The sequence below is a fragment of the Paralichthys olivaceus genome, chromosome 6 (assembly GCF_024713975.1).
Source record: "Paralichthys olivaceus isolate ysfri-2021 chromosome 6, ASM2471397v2, whole genome shotgun sequence".
In the NCBI taxonomy this organism is placed as follows: Eukaryota; Metazoa; Chordata; class Actinopteri; order Pleuronectiformes; family Paralichthyidae; genus Paralichthys; species Paralichthys olivaceus.
Window position 1 is genome coordinate 8,201,240 of NC_091098.1, and position 18,379 is coordinate 8,219,618.

At 39.5% G+C, this 18,379-nt stretch overlaps 1 protein-coding gene across 2 annotated transcripts in view; it reads left to right on the plus strand.

Moving 5' to 3' along the window:
• The window catches only part of mtor (mechanistic target of rapamycin kinase), an 86,441-nt gene that overhangs the window by 42,106 nt on the left and 25,956 nt on the right, over window positions 1-18,379 (plus strand). For both annotated transcript variants that reach the window (XM_069526774.1, XM_069526773.1), the window contains exons 29-34: window positions 6,315-6,390; window positions 8,903-9,042; window positions 12,228-12,328; window positions 12,980-13,095; window positions 15,859-15,936; window positions 16,554-16,661. In XM_069526774.1, coding sequence (XP_069382875.1) covers window positions 6,315-6,390; window positions 8,903-9,042; window positions 12,228-12,328; window positions 12,980-13,095; window positions 15,859-15,936; window positions 16,554-16,661 — 619 coding nt within the window. The remainder of the gene's footprint in view (window positions 1-6,314; window positions 6,391-8,902; window positions 9,043-12,227; window positions 12,329-12,979; window positions 13,096-15,858; window positions 15,937-16,553; window positions 16,662-18,379) is intronic.

Here is an 18,379-nt window from a genome sequence, read left to right on the forward strand (position 1 = left end):
GTTTGTCTTCTTTTCTTCATATGTATAAAAACTGCCCTGCTTTCATTCACCCTTTAAATCACATGACAACAGTTAGTACTGCAGTGTTATATACTTTAAGTTCAGCCGTTCAAGTATTTAGCTGTAAAAGTAGAAATGTTTTTCACTACACAATCAGTTACTGATGTCTGAATGGCACTGTTGGCACATCTTGTCTTTGGACCCAAGGAAAACAAAGGTACTCCAATGCCACATTGGTTTAGGAAAAAGTCAAATGGGTACAAGATCCATCAAAGTATCTTTTTATTTTCTGGAAGACGATCATATGGTTGATGTATTTAAATGAAAATGTGATAGTTCTCTGAGAAAACTGCAGTTGTTGCTTATGTTTAACCATTGTGTTGTGTACTTTTTTCAATTGTGCCACCTGTTTGCCAGAATAAGTTAGTTTAGTTGTTTTGTTTCTCCATCCAGGACCTGGATCTTTTCGTAAACATGAGCTCATCTTCAAGGGAAATGTTTACTCTCATTTAATTTCTTAAAATGGGCTACTCCTATGCTCTTGCCTTAGGAAGATTTTTTCTGAGGCAGTTATTGGTTGATGCAGTGTTATGAGTGTTGTCAACTTCTGACTCTCATCTGTAACTTGCTAAGACGAGGCCTACGCAATGGAAAAAACATCCCCAAGGTGCTAGATAGTTGGCTTCATTTTGTCTAAGAAATATTTTTGATTGCATTTTGGCGGCCCCACCAATGAATAGCTCTTTAGGCACAAAGGCCAGAGAAGTGTCAACAACCAGAGTCACTTTTCTAGTGTGCATGTAGTAGTGCAAATGTCAGGCTCCATGACGTGAAAGATCGGCCAGTGTAAGGGACCTGCTAACATTTTTCTGTGTAAGCGAGCCTCAGAAACATGGAAAGATTTAGCTTGCTTGACCGTGTCAGAATCCATGCTCTAACAGTCTTCAACCAAACCAAATCAACAATTGATCATCTGTTAATTGTTAAATGTGATCAAAACCTTATTCCTTACCCAGTCCTAGTAGCTGATATATTGTCTTCAAGAACCTGACCTATGTGATTAAATTGGACAGCTTTCACATTTTTTGGGTGCATTCATTGACAATGCAGTACCATTTACATACATACCTTTTTTGGTCTGTTCCTGTAGACTTTCCAGTTTAGGCCAACCAAAAGAGGTTGTCTCATTTGTTTCTCTGTTGCTTTCTCACCATTTGCAGGAAGTCTAGACTGCATTCAACAATATAAGAAGATAAGGAAGCGCTAGCCTTTACTGCTATCTCCAGAAATAGAGGTTGCAGGATTTCTGGCAGTGTCTACCTCTGACAGTAAATGTTTGAACGATGAAGACATTTATTTGGCACATTCTAACTTTAATCGAGTATTGGGTGTGAAGCTGGTTATTCTGTATACTGTAATTATCTTACAGTGGCTATGAAATTAACTAAATGAACAAGTTCATTAATTTTCTCCATTTAAATGGAAAGTTTACTCCCTGCCGAATCAACAACATGTTGTTAGGTGCAAGCCCTTCCATAAATCAATCAATGTCAAGATCGCCAGGCGCAGCCCATGGAGGTGATAACGACAGGAAGTATCTACTATAAAAAGGTATTAAGTGCGCTCCCTAAATTGCAATGTGAATCCAACACTAACCGGATCAGATGTTTACAAGCAACAAAGTTCAGGTGTAAAAACACCCCAATTTTGCCAGGACAGTCAATATATAGAGAAAATAAAATGTACAATGAGAACTAAAACTCTTACACCACACAATTTTTGAACCCCACTGTATATGTCAGTATACCTTAAATATTTAGAGGTCTAAAGAAGAAAAGGTGAATCAATTTATTGGACGTTGAGACATTCCGTTCTTGAGTTTAGACAGCCATTTCCATTTTGATATTATTATATTCAACATTTGGGAATGGAGTTAGCACTTGGCAAGCAGACGACCCAAAAAATCAGCATGGATCAAGTGGATATCTTCCTAATTAGATTAGATTAGGTCCAGTAGTGAGGTCTGACTTTTTTTTTTTTCTTCCTCCGTGAGCTTCACATGCAGCTTATTCTGTGGGGGAAATATGTTCAATTTCCTCAGGGATCATGCTCTCTCTCCTCTCAATGAAAAACCCAAGCCACTTTAGTTTTGGGGATTGTGTGTTATTCTATCAGAGTAGAAGAGATTTTCTTTCTACCCTAAGTTTTTTTTAACTTTTCATTTATGGTCCAGTGTTTAGCGTCTGAAAAGAAATTACATAACTCTACTCCCTCTCACTGCTTTCTGACCCAAGGTAATCATGCCTAACTGTATTAGATTAATCAAAATCTGATGTGTACATGCTGGTTCAAAGTTTTCGAAGTGATAAATCATTTGTATTTCACTCTTGAGACATAGTGGAAAGTGATACGTTTTCCCCTGTGCTGAATTTAGCAGCAAGTCTGAACCACGGCCCCAGATGAAACATACATCTCTGATGAAATTATGCCAAAAACACATGTTATCACTGTCAGCATTTTAAAAGTTAAAAGCCAGATATAAGTAATTGAGGTTTTTCTCTTCTCGTTTGAACAGCAATGGTGCACTGCTCTGATTTTGCAGGAGTAGGAGCAATTACAAAGTCCCAGTCATTAAGAAATGCTGAAAGACAAAACTGTTCATTCTGTGTTAAAAAAAAAGTCCAAATTGTTTTGAAAAATATGTTGTTCAGTTTAATCTCCAGCTTTTGTTTTGTTTATAATATAGTCTGGCCTCATGCATTTCAAGAGTGACATCAAGGATCTCCCTTTCTTAACGTCTGTGGTAAAGAGTGTTAACTTCATTCAGGCTTTTAAATGAAACCTTAAAGGAAATCCAAGTCCTGACAAACCACAAATTGTCTAAATTTCATGGCAAAATATAATAAATCATCAGTTTTACAGTTGATAAAAGTTAAGCCAAGGTGCTCATCACTGACTTCTCCATGAGTCAAGCGAACAAATCCCAGAAAAGATCCACTCAGGAAGTGATACTTGTAGTGCTGCACGAGGGAGGCTCGACAGTGGTCTCAAGAAGTTTTCTGATTGCTAATAGTTTGATGAAGTTTTTGGTTGAGAAGAACATTATGTGAGGCTCTTCATCTGGATGTGTTTAGACTGCATGTGCTCGGAACTTGCAGCCAGATGGCTTCAGCTGAGGGACAATGAATTCTCCAGGGTCCAAAAGAGAGAAAGCCCTATTCTGATTTGTCTCCTCAGATGAAACCACATCTGGGCAGCCCTGGTGCACCTCGTCAGCTTGTGTGTGGTGAGACATGGAGGCCTTTCAGTTTTTAGTTAATGCGCTGCTAGAAATGTGATGATTTGACAACAAGCATTATAATTTGTCAGAGTATACAAAACATACCAGTGCAATACTGTCAGTGTTTTATAGAATAGTTGATGCTAGTTGTGTTTATTGAATTCTGTGGGATAATTATTTAATTGGTTGCTGAAACAGTGCATGGCACTCTGTCAAGCCCCATGAGAGTCAGAGACAAATGCTCATTTACTAAAATGAGCTCAATTTCTCATGTTACGCAGTCACACTGTGTGTAGCTGGATTTACCTCAGGTCTTTAAATCGCACGCTCTACGTCAGCTGTTTACACCAGCATCTTTTGAAAAATTACTTTGATTGCTAGACTGTGTGAAAGGACAATATAGTCACGCATGGCTGCTGTTGCTTTAGTGTGTGTTAGGTTGTGGATAGATGGAGGGATGAATTGACATAACAGATGTAAAGATGTAAAGGCCAACTGAACATTTATTGGCAATACTAATTTAGTAACATTCTGTATGGCATGCACCAAAAGAAATCAAATTTTATTTGTGTTCTAGTTTTATAATTATTTTCGGTCTGTGGGGATTCACTATTGTGACATTCTGATTATTTAGCTACCTGGCAAAGCTATGAGATGTCTTGAGTCATCCCTATTACATATATTAACTATATATGTCATATATATTTAACACAGTCCTGTTTATGGATTGTTTTTGGGTATTTTTAATTCAAAATCCTGTCCATCAGTGTTATACAGATTTCCAGACTAACAACAAAAAATAGACCGGTTATTGCATCATGACAGACTTGGTATCAGGAAATAAAAGTGTTTTTTCTGTTTCCGGAGTTGCAGAAAATCATTCCTGAAGTCCCCACACTGCAGAAATATGGAACAGCACATGCAAATCTTGCAACATAGTACTCAGTCGATTTTTTATTTAGATTGACACAAAGTTAGCAACTCAAAGAATTGTGCTTTTTAAAAGTTGTCTTCTATTTCTGACTATGTACAAGATGGCTCCTGTTGAATTTATTTGTTGTTTTACCTGTCATCATGAAGGTCTGCACCAGTGGTTCCCTGAGCTTTGCCACGACCACTTGCTGTGCCATTTCATCACGCTTTCTGGCCTTTAGCCTATGTCAGACCAAGTTTCTGACATATATTGTTTGTTCAAGTATTCTTCATCAGCTCATGTCTGCTGTCCTCAGGAAATCCACTGCATAAGGTTACTCTTCAAACGCTACGTTTAACAGATGGAATAGCCATGGCTGCTCACGGATTTTGCAGTTGAGGAAATATAATAGACTTGTGGCTTTCATTAGTGTTTCCAGATGTGGTGGCGGTGCGGGTGAGTGGAGAGTGCACCAACGGGATTTGTGATGTCATGACAGATAACACATCATTTGTCAAACATGCACGACAGATGTCAATAGGTGCATTTACTTTTCCCAATAAACACATTTGCTGTGAGAGGAAACATTTATGTTACTCCTTATGTAGGCAGGTTTCTTAGACGACTGGCAATGGTACGAGTACCTCAGAATGATGGGTAAATGGCTTTGGAGAAACATGATGGCACAGGGACACACTTCTCACCTAATAACAGAGAACTCTGTGGTTCAGTGTCAGTGTTTCCACTGGCTTGATTCTGTATCATAATAGTCTGTGTTTGTGGTTAAAAAGCTGGTGAGACATCACAACCATGTCTCTATGCTACTGATTCCTATTGGTTCATTGGTGCCGTCATAAAGACGGGTAGGATCCAGAAACAACAACCTAGACCTCTTGAGCTGTTTTCAGACTCCAGGTCGGATGCAGTAACAACAATAGGACAATCTTTGGAGTGTTATGGTTTGGGTTGGCATCTGTGTGGAGCTTGCTGGAGGAAGGACATAATGTATATACCTCCTCTTTTCCATCCCGAGATATCAGTATTATTTTTGTTACAGACATCATCAATATGCTCACCTGCTCGAGGTGAATTCCCAGGGCATAATCCTGCCGTGTTCTCACATGGGCTCACTCAGACATCAGAGTTTTTACTGAGGTGCTGGCAGGAAAGGAGAGTATCCGGAGCAAGTGACTGTCATTTGCGTTCTTTCATACAGCCCCTCCAGATCATTTCAGGAGAATGTCTGGACTTCAGTGTATATCTGAGTCAGATTTAGTGAAGCTGGCTGATGAAGCCCCCTTACACCTGCAGTGATGCACACAAAGGGGGTGGGAATGACATTAAAAGTGGAAGGGAAAATTTGTTTTTTGATTAATTATGGCTTTGGCTAAAATAGCTTTCAAATATTCAGATTCCCTCACGTTTTGCACAATGAAATGTGTTTATAGATTTAATTTTAAATGGATAAAATTGCAGATCAGTCTACACTTAGTAACCTGTACTGACAAAGTAAAAATGTGTTCATCTTAAAATTCATTAAAAATCAAAAGCTCAAAGACTGTTTGCTGCCGCCCTCCGAACTGTGGTCTGGTGCATCCTGTTGCTTTAATTATCCAGGGGAAATGTATGGAATTTGACTGGAGTTGACCTGTGGCAAAATTCAATTGAGTGTAGGGCAGAGACACATTTAATCAATTTTAAAATGAATTTAATTTTGACAAAAATAAAGTGTAACAAGGGGTGTAAATACATTTTCTGAGGAGATGGTGTATCAACACATTCAAAGTTCCTTCCCAAAAAAAGGCAAGACATGAGACATACTATCAACACAGACTCAGTGTGCTCCTCTGTATAATCATTTACACAGAGGATGTGCAACATTAACATAGTATTTTGTTACAGTGATTTGAAAATAATGGATTTTAGTAAGTAAGTAATTCTACTCATATGCTTAATATATGGAGAGATTGTTTCTCTTTGCCATTTGCCAGTCTGAATGACAATAGTACCTGCATCCACATGTAGTCCACATGTTGAACCGAAGATCTCCTCAAATATTCTTTCCTGGTGTTTTCCCTTATTTGCCTAATAGCACGTCTTTGTTTTTGTACTGTCTTGCAGCATCAACAACAAACTGCAGCAGCCTGAAGCCGCATCTGGGGTGCTGGAGTACGCCATGAAACATTTTGGGGAGCTGGTGAGCACCTTTTTTTTCCTTGGACCTCTTTTTCCTCCAATTAATACAGAATACCTTATCTTATGTTGTATTCAGACTTGACACTGGGACCAAAAACTCCTCTTTGAAACTGGCTAAACCCTTGCTACAGCTCAGTCCAATATCTTTTGGCAACATGTTTGACTGCCCAGTTAAATACATTCAGTCAGGTATCTGTAACATTTCTTCAAGACACAGTAGAAAATAATTGCTGGATTTCTAACTTTATAGTGTTATAAAATTCAGCCTAGACAGAGTATAAACCACATCGCGGTAGCTTTACATTTGTCCCTAAATGTGTTGATTTTCATACATTTTCATGTTTCGTTTATTTACTAGCACCCATAGCATGCGTGCACACGAACCCAGACTTTTGTTTATGTGGCCTCTTGTCTACATTCACTTCTTCCCAGGATATCCTTTCCTCCATACACACAATATAACATGGAGAAAAGGGTCATTTGAGACTCATACCCAGGAACACCCTGTTCTGAATGTGCTGCATGTGGAAAAACCATCTGCTATGTTGTTTAGTAGTCAAGGACAAGGAGCAGAATTATGGACTAATTCATCCCATTGACATGATATTTGGATTTCTTACACCTTTTTATTTCTCTCTGCTGTGTGTTTTTTCAGAAAAATAAACTTTGGACTACTTTGTGCTTTTTAATCCATTGGTAAAAGGCTTTACTGCTTCATACCGAAAAGTAAAAACATTAATTATTTCTTAATGGTGAGCGGCTTGGTCATTCCCTAAAGAGCCTCATTTACTTTAAGCCTCTATGTGACTTCAGATGGGCCAAATAGAAAGCCCCAGAACATCACTCCTGAATGTCAGCATCGCTGTTGTTTGACCTATTCTTGAATTATGCTGTATTCATAATATCATTTATATTGACAGAGTTATGTCTTTAATATTCTTTTTTATTTCACCGTTTGTATAGAGGACTCCTTTGTCCTTTATGAAAACTCTACATTTTTCATGTTATCTGTTCATTAACTTATTTCAGGTGTTAAATAATGTGTCATTTAACCAAAGACATGCACTGGACATATTCACACAAATTTTCCTTATTTGTTGTATAAGAGGAACATAGATTTTTTTCCCTTTCGTCTCAGTCTCTTTTACTAAATGCACAAAAATGTTTGTTTTGTGTATGGATTTACTGGACAAGCTCTTAGTATTGATCACTGTTCTGTTCTGGTTAAATAGATGGGTGTTGTCTGGGTGTATCTTGAGACCAAAATTAGTTATTACCAATAATTAACTATTCAAGCTGTTAATTAACAATAACAAATGTTGTGTGCCTGAACCTTATCTAGCTGGTCCCAGCATTCCAAAGAAAAAAACTTAGTAAGTAATTTAAAATTACTTGACACATGCAATTTATTCAGTAAAAATTAAAAGGGCATTTGAGCAGCTGAAACACATTCCTTCGCCTTGGAGACATCCACCCTACCCTGGTCTGCACATCAGCTCTAGCAGCTATTTTCTATTATACAAATGGAAAGACTGCGTCTACTCAAACCTGGCACTGTGTACTGTTCCCCTGCATCCATAGGGACTCAGACCTGCCTGGCTGTATGAATGAGTATTGTGCTTGATCTGATTCATCTATTCATTTGATTTTACTTTCCTCCTGGGAAATTATTTATGTTATTTGGCAATATGTAATACATGTTTATTGTATTCTAAAATAATTTAAGACTACATAAAGCAGAAGGAAAGAAAGGAAAAACTGTATGCAGTGATTAACTAAATATAACTAAATGCTGTGTGGCGTGAAAAATGTAAAGTTCATGGCAATTTGTGGTTAGAAAAATCAATAATTCATAAGAAATCTTAAAATGTGAAGAGCTTTGCTGTGATGACATACTTAATGTTTGTGGGCAGTGGTGGGATGATGCAGTGAAAAAACATAGAATAGAAAGCATTCACTTTATTTTATGAAGGGGTTAAATTTAGCCGGACAAACGTATTTCCCAGCCATTAGGACGCCTATGGTAAAGGTCTTTCCTCTTGCGTTTGTGAACTGTATTTATGTTTCTCTGTAACGGCATGGTAAAAGTGAAAAGACTCAGTCAACAGTTTCACTGCCCAATCCAGGAACTTTGTTTATGAGGTAACAATTTGGAAAGCTTTGCTGTGAAAGAAAAAGGTTGGAACAATGTGAGAAGTATTCATATATACAGTATGGTTTTGTATGTATTTGTTCAATACATACATATATATATATATATATATAGACACACACACAATAATTATAATGAAAGTTAGATGTGGAGGCTGTTTGTCATTGGACAAGGAGTGTAGTTCCAAACTTTCTGCTCACACTAAAAACTATTCATTAAATTCTCAAATGAAGAAAAAAAAAAACATGTGTTGGCCTGATGATGAAACACAGACAAAAGGTCACTGTTAATCGTGTGGATTTTATTAGTTTAATGGCCCCAGTTTCTGTCTCTTACTTTTTATTGTCTTTTTTTCCACCAGGAAATCCAAGCCACCTGGTATGAGAAGCTGCATGAGTGGGAAGATGCCCTGGTGGCATACGACAAGAAGATCGACATGAACAAAGAGGATCCAGAGCTCATCCTAGGCAGGATGCGCTGCTTAGAGGCCCTGGGAGAATGGTAGGTCCTTAGTAATATCTGCTCTGTTTTCAAGGCTACAACAAGTATTCAAATCAGTGATTCCCTGCCAGGTCCCAGATTCATATATCTTTTGAATGTTTGCTGACCTGGGTTTTTTTTCTTCTAACACAAACTGCTCTGGGCACATTGATATAAATGTGATTCACTGAAGTGATAAAACAAAGAGCACATTTTAGTTATTCAGTTATTCGGCTCTAGTGGATAGAGACAGCATCTGAGGCTGTCAACTTGCTGTGGGCTCTTGATTCCCTCTGTTTTTTTTTGCTCAGTGCGTGGGCAGCCTTTTCCTAATGATTCCTGTCGTTAGCCCTTTGATGACTGAGCAAAAAGAGAGAAAACAGTTTCTTTCACTTGAATGATGTAATTTTACCAGGAAATGCATGAGCAGGCATCCAACAACAGTAAGAGGCGCCGCCACTCCAATGAAACCTCACAGCCCCACGGCTGAGGCTCAACTCCATGACAACCGCCCACCTTCAAAGAGCATTTTTATGGGAAAAGAAAGTCACAAGATGTCCGAAGCATCTAAATATGTGGAACGTCAAAGAGCGATGACGCTAAGCAGATGTTAGTTTACTTATGTAACCTGATTATCCAAGTACCATTGTTGTATAAAGTATGATTCATTTCTCAAGAAATGATTCAATAATTTTACAAGAAAGTGATTCATCTAGAGATGGTTTGTATTTATGTTTGTGTGCTTTGAATGAGTGAGACTTGGAGCTGATACAGTACAGCTGACAGAGTCAGAGCACATTGTTCCCTAAATTTAGGTATTATACAGATCCTCCCTGTGCTAATCCAAAGCAGTTGAGAGGGATTATTAAAATGCAATTAATGTTTATGAAGGTAAAACTAAATCCTCAAAAAACGTTGGACATCCTGAAAAGAGTCTTTTGTCTAAGATAGTAGTTCAGATAGCATGACTGCACCCCAAAAGTGAAGCCAAAGCCCCTTGGTAGTTGGTTGCAGTATAGTTCAGATGGGAGATGGACCAAACCAAAAAGTCAAAATACACATCAGATACATTTTTAATGTGTCTGTCTTTTTAGTTAGTTCTAATCTCACTGTTTGTTTCGGTTAAGTGTGGATTTAATTCATTATTATTTATTTGATGCCATTAAAATTGGATTCACAGCTGAGACTGAGTTGCGATTGGTCGAGCTCATGTATCGGTGGGACTGTGAAGCCATGGCTCAATCCCCTGATCGCACATGGACTTAGTCCCGTTTGAACTGGTACAAGAGATTGGTACCAATCTCGTGGTTGGAGATATCAATCTCCAACCACGGGAGGGATGGAGATATCAATCAAGCACAATTGGTATTCCACCTGTGTGAGTGGCCCAATGCTGTCCAGTGTAGAGCCTTTAAAAACCTGTTGCTAAATATGTCTCTTCGACTCACAGAATGTATTTTAGCACCTTATTTATTGAAATTCCAAAGATGTGAATGACGGTGTGCTGAGTCATAGAATAACTCAAAGTCATCCTTCCACTCTTTCCACACTGTTTGTCTGCTGTGGACACCCAGATGCCAAGTGTATCGGAGCTTTTTGTTCTTGTTGCTTTTGTGTTGTATGATAGCCAGGCAGCTGGAGAACGACTTCACTCCTATGACCTCCATCCAAACCTGCCTCTCACTTTCTCTCCGTCTATCCCTCTGCCTGTAAAACACATGCGGTGGGCTTTGTGGTCCTGGACAATACTGCACTGATTTTTGTTAATGAGGATTTAGTCATGGTTAGATACATGTGACCCCAACAGGAACATCCATCTGTTTGCTGGGATACTTGATATTATGAGGCCCTTTATGGATCGGTACACTGATTTAATATGTTCATCTTCAAGAAGAAATGAAGAAATAAATAATGAGGCTGATGTAATTATTAAAAAAAAAACTCATATCTCCATTCAGTTTCCTTCTCATCCTGGGCCAGAAGGGCTTTGCTGATCTGGTCAATGATTTCTTCAATTGTTGTTTTGTGCAGGGAAAGTAAATGTACTGTCTTGGCATGTACATCTTATCATTAGGACTTGTGGACATCAGGGGAGACTTTGTATCTGTTTAGAATAAAGTCTGGTACATTATTACCTCACTTTACCCTTGGGATGGGAAAATGAAGCAACAACACACGCACACACACACACACACACACACAGACTGAAAGAGGAAGAGCTCTCAAATGACAGCATAGTCGTGGCAGAGTTCTGATAGCTTTACCTGGCAGAGTCTGCATCTTGTACTTTTTTGAAGGAGCTTCACATTCCTCACAGATCGTTTTGATGGCTGTAGCATTTTTGGCTTTGCATGTTTCTCCTGTTCGCACAGTAGCATCTAGTCTAATAGAGACAACACACATAACTTATAGGCAAATGGTAGTAACGCAGATCACAGTTGCCAAAGAGCTTTTAGGTACATTACTGCTACCTTGTGGTTGTCATGACTCACAACTTATTAGCATGCGCAGGTAAAAACAAGGAAACTTATATTTTCAAAAAAAGACGACAGTTGCATAAACGTTTATTTTACTATTACTTAATAATTATTAAAAAATTCAATGCTATTTCATTGTGTAATACCATCTTAAATGATCTGCATATCACATGGTGTGTTAGAGCTGTGTGAAAAATTGCTGATATTTTCTATTCATCCATTAATGCATTCATTGGTAGAGTACTTTCTCCTGAAATATGCGAGGAAGCTGAAGTACTTCCTCCTGACCCGACTCAGTTGGTAGATAAATCAGCTTTTAACTATTGCTTAACTACAGTTCTAAATTTACAACCATTCACCAAGATTGAGCATTTCACTCCTCTTTGTTGAATTCAATATTCTTCAATTTATTTATTTATCTGTAAAATACACAGCCTGGTGGTTTCTGTGTGTTCTCCCCATGTCTGTGTTGGTTTTCTCCAGGTACTCCGGATTTCTGCACCATTTCAAAGACATGTAGATTGGGGTTAGGTTTTTCACACAGCTCAAATACACAGTTTGATATGCAGATAATTTCAGATGGCATTACACAATGAAAAGCATAATTTAATCCCTTTTTGCATTATGATCAAATGGCTTGTTCAGTTCAGTTACAAATTATATGAAGTTATAACTGGAACCTAATCAGGATTTGGCTTTATTCTAAACTGTATGGTTAATGTTTTCCAGGGGCCAGTTACACCAGCAGTGCTGTGAGGAGTGGACACTGGTGAGCGAGGAAACCCAGGCCAAGATGGCTCGTATGGCTGCTGCTGCCGCCTGGGGTCTAGGTAACCACTGAAGTACCCAATATCACATATAAACTACCAGTTAACCGTAATAACACAAATATGTTACAAGTAATAGGATATATATGGTATGAAACAATAGACAACATAGTAACAGTCAGGGAGGTCTTATGAAAAGGTTTGTGCATGATCATTAAGGGTCCTCTGTGTGACTCAATACAACCGTGCAAGCAAACCAGGCAGCAATGAAAACAGTAAGAGCTCCCGCCAAGTCTCCCTCCCATAACTAGATGGGATTGGTTTCCAGTCATAACATTGACATATCATAACGTGCAATGGTGGAGAAAAGCAGGGACCACACTGCAGAAGCTACCCCTGAGGATTCTGGTCTGACTACTGAGGCTTCAACTTTCCAGACTCAATTGCGAGACCTGAGATGATACAGCCGACCTTTAAATCCAAAGATTCAGAACCTCTTTTGTTGTCGTCTTTGGGAAGCGAAGTGATGAACTTGCAATCATTTATGTAATGGCAAGAGGAGGTGAAGTGCGGTTCAAAGCAGAACTTATAGGCTGCTAAACCTCTATCTGCTTCTGTTTTCTGCAGTGAGGTTATAAGACATCCATATTTAAATATTACACTCATTTTCACAAGCGTTCTGCCTAAGCCTTTATCTGACTGATGTTTCTCCAGGGCACTGGGACAGCATGGAGGAGTACACATGCATGATCCCAAGAGACACACACGATGGCGCTTTTTACAGGGCAGTGCTCGCCCTGCATCAGGACCTCTTCTCATTGGCCCAGCAGGTGGGTTTACATCATCACTCACTAATACACCCAATGGAGCGTATTTCCTTTCATTCAATGTACATTAAAGGCCTGGTATGTTTTTTCAGAATATATCACATAAAGACATGCCTCATGGGACTTTGCCTCGTGGCTTCTGGAATTCTAATTCAACTTTATAGCAAGGTTTAAAAAGCTAAAATCATTGGAAACTAACGCTGCAAAGACACATAAAAATGACTTTACGACTATTCCAGTCAGGATTGAATTCCCCCATCAGAGCAGGACTTTCATTAAAAGAAATAAAATGGAGCAGTTTTTTTATTCTTTTACAATGTCGACGTTCTTCGGTGTGGAAATGTTATGCAACTCTTGAAATTGTAAATCGTCAGAGCGTCCACCCTCAAACAAATAAAGGGCCCGTTCCCCTCCTGTCTGCCTGTCAACAAGGTCTGGTGAAGGTCAGGGTGGTGTTTTCCTCATTTGAAGAAGGTGGGGGATCATTGATGAGCTCATGCTCCCTGGAAATGGATTTGTTCAAGTTGGATGCCTGCGCGTCTAACAAACCCAAGCTGCAACACCAACACCAGTAAACACCTGCTCCTCCAATTTCCCCTGGACTCATCTTACAAGTGGCTTTTTTTACCACAAAGCCCCAGAGACTCGCTCTCTGTGCCCCCTCGTCTTCTCAACAGCCTCCCGCTCCTCTCTCATTTGCAGATTGACTCCAGGTGTGGCCTGTAGCACTCTGCATCAGCTGAATAGGAAAAGCAGACTTTTGACTCTTGCTGACAATGAGGCCACTCACAATGAATGAAGCGGAATGAAAAGCAGATGGAGCGAGGGTAAAAGCTTAAATGTCAACATGAGCTCAGTCAAGTCTTCCGGATGTGGTGGGTAATCCTCGAACTCGAAACTTCGGATTCCATGGGGCAGTTTCCAGCCTCCATACCCCCAACAACCAGACGTCTGCTCCAGGAGTGTTGGTGTGCATCTGTTTGAGGTTCAGGTTTCTTTGCTTTGTAAATCTCAGTGTTTGGTTGCAGCAATGATGCGTAGACACGACAGTCGTGCTCCCTGCTATTAAAGCAGACTGCAGTGCGAGGATTCATGATGTATCCTGTCCACCAGAGAGCGTTTGATTTATAAATTGTCTTAGAGCCCTTCCTTTGACTTCACAGTCATGTTTTGAGTTTCCATTAGTGGTTGATTTGGCCCAGCATTTCACAAAGAGGCCGTCAAACCACACTCTAATGTAAAATAATGTAACTGGACTTAAACCCTATGTAAGAACATAAGTGCAACCTTTATGTGTGAGGGTAGGAGATTGGGTCATGGTTTGTTTTGTGCTGCTAGGAGCCAGACACTGCATTTATCAGGAGTCGTCTGGACTGCACATTTCCAATGAGGCCCCAGCACCAGTAACTCAGGAGTAAACAGGACCATAACTGAGTGGGGGCTGTAAAGACGTAGCCTCATTGTCACTTTGTCCTAACCACCCTCCCACAACCCCTCCTCTTGTTGTGCATGCCTGAAAAGGTGTTTTGGCACGCCATCACTCCTTTCCCTCCCCACGAAAAAAATAATTGGTGGGAGTGGGTCTGAAACAGCTGTGTTCTGGCCTTCTCAGTCATTCTCCCTCATTTTACCCTCCCACAAATAACAGCTTCCTAAAAACATTGGCTGTTGAAGCCAGAGAAATCAGCCGACTTTCAGCCTCAATACTCATGTCCCTGTTTGTCTCCTCTGCTGCACTGGATCAGGTCTTTCTATCAGTTGCTGTTTTTCCACCCGTCAGGATTCTCACTTGTTACGGATTGTTTGAATGTAATGTCCTTGACTTGGGAGAAGTGTTGTTCTGGTAGGAAAAGTCAGGGATCTGGAATTTGTACAAATGACTCAGTAATATACAGTAATACACTCGAAATAACAGGAAGGTAGTAAAAAGATCTCGGTGCGTGAATGTACTCTGAACGTCATAAAAATCTTTCAGTACATCATGGTCATGATGGGAACCATTACTAACAGTCCCCGTTCTGAATTCTTCCTCTTCACTTTCCAGTCCCTCTGCCCTCCTGAATGTGCAAGGTTTTTCTTTAAAGATGTGTATGACACCAACTGTCACTCTTAACAGATCATCTACTCCTCATAAAGCACTTGGGACTTGGCAGTACATCAAGACATTTGATACAAAAACTGGATTTCCAGTCCAGTGTCACTGTTGGTAGCACTTAAGTAAAAACGGTCTGAGCAACAAGCATTAACAAGTGTTTTTGTTCGCTGGGTTTAGTCAAATCCTGGCTGGTCCTCATGCAAGTGTGACATTGCGTCATGGCAATCTGGAATTATGCCATCATTACATAATTGAGGAAATGCCATAACTGCTGTGTGTCAGCTGTACTAATGAGTTGCAGCATCTTAAGGAGGCGACAAAGTCAAATTCTTAATTTTGTATTAAGAAAAACACCCAATCTCACAATTTTAAAGAAAGAGATAAAAAAAAATCATGGATTCTCACCCTGATCCGGATCTGCACCAAAGTTCAGCATCTTCTTTACTGACCCATACTGCATTCTTCCATTAAGTTTCATGGTTTTTGCATAATCTTGCCTATAAACAAAGCAACAAACAAATAGACGGGGGTGAACCCATAACCTCCTGGGTGAAAGCAATAAAGAAAACATTTGGTTTGAAGGCTTTTTTGCAGTATTTGAGTGAGTGGAGGAATTTATTTTCTTAACTTGTCATTGTTTTATTAATGTGTAATTGTGTTTTTGTTTGTAGTGTATTGACAAAGCAAGAGACCTCCTGGATGCGGAGCTGACGGCCATGGCTGGAGAGAGCTACAGTCGAGCCTATGGGGTAAGAGATTTACAATATTCAACCCTTGGCTTCAGTCTACTATCTCATTTTTCATAGCAGACGTGTGCAGAGAGATTATGTCACAACAACAACGTGATGATTTATAGAAATTGATTCTCTCTGCTCTACATGCTATAGAAGTCAAAATCGTAAATATTAATGGTTTCAACACAGCTTTGTTTTTCATATTTGTATCTGTTAACATGGTATTATCCAAACAACATTTCAAATAGATAGATATGACAACAGCAGTGTTCTTGTCATCCAGATGATGTCAGGTGCAGTAACCTTATCCTAAAAAAAACTTTTGAGCCTTGTTGATTTTGATGCACACACCGTCTGTGCTCACTATGAAGACTGACAGCAGACACACATCAGCAGCCATCTAGACTTTGGATGTAGTTTCAAATGTCAGGTGTAAACCAAGCCATCACATGGAGATGACTGACCTCTTCTGACAGATTCCTCACAGGAACATCCAGTTGGTTGCTGGATCCATTCTGATGAATTTTCAAGCTGTTATGATGCTTTTCATATTGAACAGAGGGAATTTTGCTCTGATTTAACAATGAACGCCTGGATAAGAATCAGTGTGTGCATGTGTGTTTGTTTTCCAGGCCATGGTATCTTGCCAGATGCTGTCAGAGCTCGAGGAGGTGATCCAGTACAAGCTGGTGCCAGAGAGGAGGGACATCATCAGGGAAACATGGTGGGAGAGGCTTCAGGTAACCACAGCACATGATATATGGACACACACACACACACACACACACACACACACACGCACACTCACGTGTGCAACTACAGATGCAATGTAAAGCAGATGTTGGAAAGGCTACTGTTACTAATGGGAAACATTTCAAGCCATACACCATCTGTACAGTCAAAGACATATGTGAATACCTTAGTGTGGCTTCTCCATCGAGTTGGTCTTTATCGCCACTTCTCTGTATTTATTTCCCATAGAGTGAGTAATTTCATAGGAGATTAGAAAAGTAGTGTCATGTTGTGCTGAGGGTGCTTCCAAAAAACAACCAAAGAACATCAGTAGTCCTGCAGCCACGTGGGGAACAGATTATTGTTTCAAATTTGTTACATTTTGAATGTATGTTTTTGAGGTGGACTCCAGGGACATAAGCAGTGCTTCAGGGCACAGCTAATAGTGACGCTAATAAATAAGCAAATAAACAACAATCTTTCCAGACTAGGCTTTTTGATATTCAGTCACAATCTTGGAATTGTAGTTACATCAGCAAAGAAAAATGAAGCAGGAAAAATGTTTGTTTTGTGAATCTAAGGTTATTGGTACTTGTTTGTGCTTTTTTCACAATAGCAGTGGAGGTGGTCTTATGTTGTAATGAGCCGAATACTGAATCCAGAAGGCAGCAGCATGTCAACAACCATTCACGTTTGAATCTGTGTTTATTATTGTAGTCATGTAGCAGGTTAGGGGGTTAGTATATTGGACAACAGCAGTGGCATAGGAGGTCAGAGCTCATGATGTAATGCGACGGGATTGGATCTGATTTCAGTGATAAAACAGAGGGACATGTTGAAAAAGTCAGAGATGAGCCTTGCATTTAAAAAGCACTTGCTTTCTGTACTTGTGCCTGTGTACTGATAGTTTTGGCCATTAACTGGAAGTCATGATCAAAATTGACAGTTAGCACATACAGTAAATAGACTTGTTACCCTGGTTTCGATGGATTATTAGAACAGACCTTTCGAAACACAGCTACAAACCACGATCACTTCTGATCAAAGTTGCCAATGCAAGCTTGAAATGATCTCATTGTGTGCAACCGGCCGTTCAAACCCATCCAGACTGTGCTTCCCAAAACTGATTATGATTACTATTATTATCTTTATTAATTGTGAATTACAGAGTTGTACATGCTGTTAAATGAGACATAAGGATGTGTGGAACAGCCACAAATCCACAAGTGGTTTGGAAATATTTGCCTTTCGCCAAGGCTTGTGAACTTGAGACAAATGCCATCCGATCTCAGATAATACTGTTAAAGTTCATCTTTTCCGTGTTGGCCCTTTTACAGCTGAATCAACATGTGATTATTTGAAATGACTCAGCCTTGTTCGTGCCCTCTGAAGGAAAAGTTTTAAGTCAGGCAGATAAACTTTTGATCTGCTTTGTATCATCCCTGATTCTCTGTATTAGACATGCGGTATTATGTTCAATTTAATGCAGCATGTATAATGCTATTTACACTCATCCCCTCTCTACATTCCTCATCTCCTGCTCACATGTTACTGACATTAAGGAAAATCCTCATTACCAAAATATAATAATCATCCTTCACCTCACCCACTGCCCAACAAAATGATATTCAGCTGCAATCTGTCATCCTGAAATGCTCCATCCAACTTAATGCTAGCATTGACTCTGCATAACAAAACAGAGGACAAATAGCTTTGTGCTTTCCAT